Source organism: Bison bison, unplaced genomic scaffold (assembly GCF_000754665.1).
Source record: "Bison bison bison isolate TAMUID 2011002044 unplaced genomic scaffold, Bison_UMD1.0 scf7180017864458, whole genome shotgun sequence".
NCBI classification, from domain to species: Eukaryota; Metazoa; Chordata; class Mammalia; order Artiodactyla; family Bovidae; genus Bison; species Bison bison.
In genome coordinates, this window is record NW_011495020.1 from 5,825,015 (window position 1) to 5,833,952 (window position 8,938).

At 42.3% G+C, this 8,938-nt stretch overlaps 1 protein-coding gene across 1 annotated transcript in view; it reads right to left on the reverse strand.

Annotated features, from left to right (window-relative positions):
* Positions 1–202: 202 nt before the first annotated feature.
* SRD5A3 (steroid 5 alpha-reductase 3) overlaps positions 203–8,938 on the reverse strand; it is a 20,418-nt gene continuing 11,682 nt past the window's right edge. Inside the window, exons 3-6 of the mRNA XM_010859721.1 lie at positions 8,031–8,173; positions 6,050–6,247; positions 2,074–2,208; positions 203–1,185 (exon numbers count right to left, since the gene is read on the reverse strand). Of these exons, the coding sequence (XP_010858023.1) occupies positions 926–1,185; positions 2,074–2,208; positions 6,050–6,247; positions 8,031–8,173 (736 nt within the window). The 3' untranslated portion in view covers positions 203–925. The remainder of the gene's footprint in view (positions 1,186–2,073; positions 2,209–6,049; positions 6,248–8,030; positions 8,174–8,938) is intronic.

Here is an 8,938-nt window from a genome sequence, read left to right on the forward strand (position 1 = left end):
ACACTGTACTGTTATATCTACTTGATTGAATGATGGGTATTTTCTTTAAATACGCTATTGTCAGTATAAACTTTAAATATCTTTGGATTCATTCTATTAAGTTAAAATAAACTCAGGCAGTTATTAATCCAATCTAAGTAACTACGTACAAATGAGGCTACAGCGCTATCCAATCTGGAGTGTCAGTGCCATTCATGAAGGCTTTTATGCATAAATACAAAAATACTTTATTTTTGATACTTTCACTTTTAAGGTACTCCCCAGAAAGGGATGTCAAAAAAGTATTAAATAAAAGGTTTCAAACCTTCTGTTAAGCTGTGATTTGAGGGGGAGATGACTACTGATGGTTACATTACTGGTAATCTTTGTGTAGTAAGTATAAAATAACTTCAATACACTCACTTTCCCCTGAATCCATCAGTGTGAAATTATACATTGCTCTTATTTTCAAGGGCTATTCTGCTTTGACTGAAATGCAATAAGCATTTACTGAGCACTTATTATATTGCTTATCCTGCTGTCTAGTTAGTTTGTTTGGAGCAAAAACAAAGCCACATGTGAGCTTCTCTCTTCCTTTGTATATGTATGTATTTGTTAGATGCTGTTCATATATTCTTGCCTGGTTTTGTTTTTGAAGCAGCTTGAAGTCTCATCTGCTCTTTATTTTCTAGCAGCTGGTTGGTTCTATAGAACATCTCAGAAAGCACACAAAGCGTTCCCATGTCTGCCGGGAGGAAGGATTTCTTGTCTGAAGACTCATTTTCCGGAGGGGTATGTCTTTGCTCACGCAGTGAAGACTTTGGTAACAGAAATGGAACAGAGTTTCAAGCCATTCCACAGAAACTGTACTTTGGTCTCTAGACTTCCCTGTCCTTAGGAACTGAACCTGTCACTTGGTTTGCATTCTTTATAACTGGAGGTTAACTTAAAACAGAAATGGCAGGAAAGCTTTCCTGTGCTTCGGGTAGGAGATGAATTTGCTTTTGTAGAATTTGTGGCTGAGGAAAGCAGACAGGGCCTGGTTGAAGAAGACATATGTTACCACGAGCCACCAAGTCAAGTTGTAGAAACCGAAGGTGACAGCCATGGAAATGTAGATCAGCAGCTCTGCCAAGTAGTTAGGGGAAGAGACGTATTCAAACCAGTCTCCAAAAGGGATTCGGTGGTTACAGTGAATGACCACTCCTGAAACGGGAGAAGATACCCTTAACGTCTGAAGTTGCTAGAAGAAAGTTTTACCACTTTGCTCCCGAAGTCATTTATAAAAACTCAACCAGAAAAGGATGTCACAGACCTGTACAAACCACCATGCTATCACCACCTCCACTGTCAACCTACTACATGTCAGAAAGTCACAGACTGAAGTTATACTAACTGTAAATAAGCACAAAAGAAAGCCTGTTTCTCCAACAATCCTCCAAGCTAGTGATGAAGAGCTCAGATTCCAGAGTCAGACTGCATGAGTTAGAGTCCTAGCTCTGCCACTTACAAGCTGTGTAATTTTAGGTAAGTTGCTTAACCTCTCTGTGCCTCTGTTTCCTCACCTGTAAAATCAGGGTAAGACTGTATTTGCCTCAAGCGAGTACTGTGATGTTACACATAAAGCGACTCAGAACAGGGCTGGCACAAAGCAAGTGCCTGATAAATGTTGAGTAGCACTGTTCAATTTTTATTATTTCAAAAGGCCTAATAAAAACTGTATATGTGATAAGTCAGTACAAGCTAACTAAAAAAGTTAAATTTTTTTGCTTTGGCTGGAACGATACTAACTTGGCACAGTAATGGTAGTGCTGACATGCTGGTTCGACACTTATATGCAGTGCAGGCCCCAAAATGTGGGCACAGCATAGAGTCACAGAATGTCAGGGCTAGATGGTGCCAGCGAGGGCTGTCAGTAAAATGCTCTCGTTTTACAGATGGGAAGATCAAGACCCAGAGAGTCTTGTCAAAATGAATATTTGATAGATTGATTAGTTGACTAATTAGAGCAGGAAAGAAAAGAGAGAAAGAATAAGTACATTTAACTCCTGAGGGCTAAAACCCCCCAGTCAGTGGTTCTAAAAGATATCTTACCTGCTTTGTTTTTCCTGAGATTGCTGAGAATGACATGACATTTATACTGATGGGCAGATGACCAGATGAACATCATCATTCCGAGGATATGGAACCACCGAGCCTGCATCAAGAGATTCTTCCCTATCACATAGACTACAGAAATAAGAATTACCTATTAGCCAACTCTGCAAAACTTCAGAGGCTCAGCGCATTAAAAAAAATTATACAGTCTGCAGAACACAATTATCCACTTATTTGGTTCCTTATGACTAGAAAACCACCCTGATATCATTTCCCAAGCATAGAAGGGAGAACACTGTCCCTGTGGATGAAGGAGGTATGCTCCTCAGCTAGGGGCAGCTTCAGGGCTCACTGGCAGAGAACTCCAGATCGGCACATTCTCCTGCTCCTTCTTCAAGTGCTTCAGGCACGGGGATCAGCTCTGTGGGTCAGCTTCCACTCTTGTGATGTATTCTTGTGTGGTAAGACCACTCTGCATTTTTATTGCTAAGCCTGGTTTGATGTCTTCTTTCTTGAAGTCTGCTGTCAGAAAAACACCTTCTGAAGGATCTCACCTGAGCCATTTCTAGGGAAACTTTGAATACTGACTTGACTAGCTCTAGCCAATGAAGAAAATCACTGCAAGTAAAGGTGAGGGGCGGAGCTTCTCAAAAAGGGAAATGTAAACTGCAAGATAAAGACCAAAACAATATCCTGTTCTGATTAAAGAGAACCCAGTCAAGAGATTTTGTTTCAGGAGTAGAAACACTCAAGGTTCCATCTTTCTTTTTCTTCTCCAGGTACTAAGAAGACAGGAAGAATGAAGGTTTTCTAAGGACTGGCATCAGAAAAGCAAACTAAGGACTTCCCTATGTTCAGCAGGAAGCAGTGAGCTGAATCAGGGACTTGACTGAAGAAAACAAAGCTGTTCACTGACAGTGGGGAAGAGCCTAGGCTCTGGGGCCGAGAGGGAGCCCCTAACAATTGATCTAGGTACGAGAACCAAGGATCGAGCTATTCCATATGGGTACTTGGAAGCAGGACTCAGCTGGTGACAGCTAATAACTAATGACAGTCCACAAAGTCTAATTGAGTTAATTTTTTTAAAAAACAATGTCTCAATGTTTATTAGGTTTAGCCATTTAACTAAGTGGTTATATTTTTATAAGTTAAAAACAAACAAAATATGAAAACCAGTTCTAAATCAGAGGGCTTTAAGAGCAAGTCACCATAGGGTTAGAAGTTGCAGAGTTCATGTCACTGCCAAGTCACCTACTCTAAAGGCAGAGAAATTACCTATGAAGGAAAAAAGATTTTTCAGAGTAAGTTGGAATTATAATACAGGAAAGAGAAGGCAGGCAGAAGGCTATTTACCGAGGGTCTGATCTGTGTAGTATTTAATGATTTGTTTATTTATTCATTCCTTATGGAGTGTCTACTGAGTGTGGCATCTCTCATGAGGGATAAAGCAGTGGGAGTCAGGTCAGATCCTAGTCCTCATGAACTCACATTCTAGTAGCAGGAGATGAAACAAGTTTAAAAAAATCAATAATCAAGATAATATAATCAATAATCAAAATAATATAAGGGCGAGATGGGGCTCTGAAGAAAAAAAACCACAGAACAAATATAATAGAGTGACTAGGGGCAGACCCTCTAGACTCTGAAGACAAGGAGACGTGAAAATCCGGGTAGTTTACAGATACACTTTCCACTTTCATAAGAACCCTCTTATGAGTTCTTGTGTATGTCCCCAATTCCAGATAAAGGTTCTGGAGCTCTGATAAATTAAATAAGCCAGAATTCAGACTCAAGCCCATCTGACTCCCAAGCGCCTGTGTATCAGACCATGAAGCGGGCAAATGCCCCAGTGTGCTTTCTTCCAATGAATTCCTGAAACCAGTCTTCCCCAGCCTGCCCCAAATGACTGCAGATGACCTCTTGAAGGACAGGTAGGTGAAACTCAAGTTTCAGAAACCTTCAGAAAGGAGTATCTACAAGCTATTTTGTGGGTGTCTCAACAGCCTCTCCTTGACTGTTTCTACAGGAGGAAGAGCAAAAGCTGGGGTCCAGGCCAGCAGAGGAAACTCCAGGAGAGACACGTCATGCTGACAGACTACAAGCTAATAGGTTACCAAAGTGCTCTGGAAAGTTCCTTTGGGTGAAAACCTAGGGCTGTTCTTCAGGAATGACAGCTCAAATAGTGACATGGGCTGAAAAGAATGCCACAGCCAAAAGCTGAGGGAGGAAAAACTGACTTAAGCTCAGAGAAATCAGATGGAGAGATGCCAGCTGAGTGTGGCTGGAGCCAATAAATAATTCAGGAATTGAGAAATATAGTCAGTAAGTTGTACTTTAAAATCATTCCTCAAGCCATGGAAGCCTTGGGTGGTTCTACAGCAACAGAGAGAGGCTGCTCCAAAGGCACTCAGCACGGAAATCAAACCTGCGGAGAAAGCTTACTCACTGAGTACTGGAAACAGCCAGACCATGGGCTCAACGGACGAGGAGGGATAGAGCAGCTTTAGGAAACAGAGACTTGGGCTTAGAGAAAACAGTTGTGAATGATCTACCCTAGCATGTGTGGGCTGATGGATACTAAGGATGCAAGATGAAGTTAACCTCAGCATTAAAAACTCACTTCAATCACCCAAAATGACTTGAAATCTTTATGATAAACATGCAATGTTTTTGTAAAAAAAAAAAAAAAAGATGGTCAAATATGTCAGATATCCCATCCTCCCTCCCCTCCACCACCCCAGCCCCCAAAATCACATTTCATTTCCTCCTCATAAACCAAGGTTGTGATTTTGCTTCCCTCTTCTTAGCAAGTGAGAGCTTCGGAAGTGTTAAGACACAACTTTGATTTATTACAGTACTCTTCTGCCCTCCCCTCTCAGGCTGCCTCACTTGAGAAAAGCTTTTTTGTAAGGGGAACCACCACAAGAACTAAATGGCAATAGAATGGCTCCCTGCCTCCTCTCAAATCCCAACTTGTCACCAGGAGCTGACCCACCCCTTCCTCCTCTGGTGTTCCATGATTTCACCCTGCACAACTTCACCTTCCCCAACCTCACCCCTCCACCCCAGGATGACAAGGCTTTGGTGAGACAACTGGGCTGGCTGGCCTTTTTCCTGCTCCAGTGAGTTCCCCTGCTTCCTGTTCTACTCCTGACCACACTGCCTCTTTCTTTCCAGACTAACCCACAGGAGTTCACTGACTTCAGTCCCACTGAGGGAAACCCCGTGGCCCATTTCTTCATCCCTAAACCAAGCCTCCTGAGGACTCTGCACTGCACTCTCTTCACTGAAGGCACTGCTGCTTATGTTGGTGTCTCAGGTTTCAGCAGTTATAGTTAATGTGATGTGTATCTGCTGGGTACCCTTGGGCATGCTGACTTGTTTAATTTTTAAAATTTTTATTGGAGTATAGCTGCTTTACAATGTTGTGTTAGTTGCTACCATACAGCAAAGTGAATCAGCCACAGATATACATATATCCTCTTCTTTTTTTGGATTTCCTTCCCATTTAGGTCACCATGGAGCACTCAGGAGGGTCCCCTGAGCTATACACAGTAGATTCTCATTGGTTATCTATTTTATACATAATCTCAATAATGTCAAACCCAGTCTCCCAATTCATCCCAACTCCATCCCTCTCTACCTTGGTGTCACACATTTGTTCTCTACATCTGTGTCTCTACTTGGTTGCAAATAAGATCATCTATACCATTTTTCTAGATTCCACATATATGCATTAATATATGATGTTTATTTTTCTCTTCCTGTTTATTGTTCTATTATTTTATGTTTATTGTTCTCTTTATGACAGCCTCCAGGTATGCTGAGTTTTCAAAGCTACAATTAGAGCCCAGACTCCTCATATGCCAAGTGGATTGGGCAGGTCTCTTACTTTCCAGCTTCCGTAATGCCTGGTGGGGAGAGTCTCTCACATACTCAGTGACTCAGCTGACAGACCCCAGTGACCACTCACCGTTCCTGCCGTCCAGGGGCACTTGGCTCAGCACAGTTAGGCCAACAAGGACATAGTACACAAGTCCAAAACAGTACTGCACGGCGTGGATCACGGCATTGGAGAAGACACTGACGTAGACGCACTCAAACAGTCTTCGCAGGCTGTGCAGCCACAGAAACACTAGCACCAAGAATGCAGACAGTGCGAGCTCACCCCCTACGATTCAGAAGGGAACATGCTCAGCATCTCTCTCCAGGAATAATCCAGTTATGTCTGTCCTTACTGTTAGGCACTATTAAACAAGACCAGAGCTAGGAAACGGTACCAGATATCATAAAGTCTAACACTGCCATTTTTAGTGGCAATGAGGAAGTGAGCCAAGTGGTCAAGGAATTTGGCTAGTGACAGAGTAGAGACAAACTCAGGTCTCCTGTCTCTACTTTGTGATGTGAAAGCCATCTGGGTTATGGGGCTGGGAAGGGTCTGTGCTCTCAGAACCCAACTCCACAGTTTCTGGGTCCCTGACATGCATCCCCATTTGAAGATGGTCAGGAAGAGTTCCTGGATGACTTCTGAGCCAGGCCCCCTGGTGGGATGCCTGAGGTCAGGGGGACACGTGACACAGGAATGTACAGAAACAGAAAGGGGCATGAAAATGGAGTGGGAAGAATTGTGCATTTCTTTTCATATTAAGAGGCAAAAAAATGATACTTTTGGGGGACTGTGAGCCTTGAAATCTATCTATCTGCCTTTTGCCCCTCTGCCCCAAAAGAAGTCAGAAAAAATGCTGGTTTTTAAAATGACATAAAATCTACATTTTTCAAAAAATGTTATCATACAACATAAATATACATTAAGAACACAGCCTAATAGATTTTTACAAACTAAACCCATATGACCAGATCCAGAAATGGAAGACAACCAGCAGGTGCTTGGATTCCCTTCCAGGCACTGCCCCTCCCCTGACTCTCCGAAGGGTACATTCTATGGAGACTTCTGTCATATTGGCTTGGCCTGCTTTTCTCTTTTATACATAGTAAAAATCTAGTTCTAACTCTTCAGCAACAGGTTAAAACAATCAAATAAAACTCCTCACAACCACCCTCCAAATACCAGAACCCCATGAACCCTCCAGTACACAAATGAAGGCATAAAGTGTTAAGTGGTGAAGTGGGATTCGCTCTGGTATCTTCCCCTCCCAAGTGGGCTCCGCATACTTTCCCCGTCTGACTGTCACCTTTTGCAAAAAGTTCCTCTGTAGATACAGAACAAGGACTGTTCCTAGGGAGCCAGTGGTTTGGCTGCTGGAACAAAGGACAGTGACAGCCCCAGAGCAATGTGTTTCTAACTCTTCCCCTCTCCCGCTGCCCGACATTAACTGAGGTCATGTTATGGTTTTCGCCTTCAATTCCTTACTTTTTAAATCGTTCCGTGTATCCTTTATTCAAGGCACAGTGAGGCCAATCTAAAGGCTACTTTGTAATCATCTGGTCAACAACTATTTCCAGTCAATTTTATGATATAACCAAAGCCCCACAGCAAACAAACCTTTTTAATCCATGATTTAAAAAGTAATTTTCTCTCAAATTTCTGGAGTCTGGAGGCACAATTTTGGTTGGAACTACATATATGATAAATGTTTCAAGGCAAACCTGAGGAATCTTAAAAGTTTTTCCCCTTAATTGTAAAGACTTCTGTATAAATTTATCAACAGTACTAAAAATATCAGAGGGAGAATGGCCAGTGCTGTTTAGCACAGCACTTGCTGGGAAGTCAGGGATGAAGAGTTGACTTGGAGCTCTGCCATGACCTCAATGAAGGACCTGAGGCCTCCTCCTTGGCCATCTGGCTATGATCCACGCAGAAGCCTTTCTGCCCCCACCCTTCACCCGCTGAGGAGGAGCCTGAGAGAAGCTATGAACTACCCAGAACAGCTTGCCGCAGGCAGGAAAGTCAGGAACAGGACGCAAGGGTTGGAATTAGCCAGGGGAGTTGTTACCTCGGAACTGCGCAGTCCCAAGAATTCTGAGCAGACCGTGAAGCCAGTTTGGAAAAGGTGCTCCCATGAACAGAGAGTGGGTAAGGCTCCAAAGCAGGAACCCGTTCCACAGCACTGAGATGATGTAGAAATGCGAAAAATACCTGCCAAGGGAAAACAGGTTAGATAATGATCAAAGCAGATCCACTTGAAGCTATTATGCTAGAAGACTATTCTTTTCCCTCATGCTGCAAGCATAGTTTTGCTTTTTTAATAGAACCTGAATCCTACAGATGTTCAGATTTTTGAAATTTCCTTTCAGATGATAGGACTGGTTAACTCATAGGAAAAAGGTTTCCTGAGGTTAATAAGAACACGAATGGCCTTGTTAAATTTAGATTAAAGTTAACGATCTGTCTTATCTTCAGGTAACAAAATTGGGCTCAAATTCAAAAATAGAGGGCCCCAGGGCCTGACAGGGAGAGCCTAGACTGTGCTACCACAAGCCAAACCTGTGGAAGATTTCTAAATCTCAAGTAATATTGCTGCAATAGCCATACAACAGTTACACAAGATTTGCACAATCACATGCTCATAGGGCTGCAAGAAACCTTAAATAGGTCTTCTGATTTAGTGTCTTTCTAAATTGTGTCGACCTAAATTACTTCTATGATAACATGACAAATAAGAACTCATAAAACTAGCTATCAACTCCTGATGGGTACAGTCTAGTACAAATATAGTGTGTGTGTTACCATCAACAGAGTAACAAATGAAATAAAACCACAAAAGCAACATAAATTGCAATTAACAGAGTTAATTTTACTTAAAAGACAATGTTGGTTTGCTGCAATACCTGGTATGGTACGAGGGCCCACCACGGGTTTTTTTGAGGTCTCTTTACCTATTCTCTATTTGAATCAACTTAA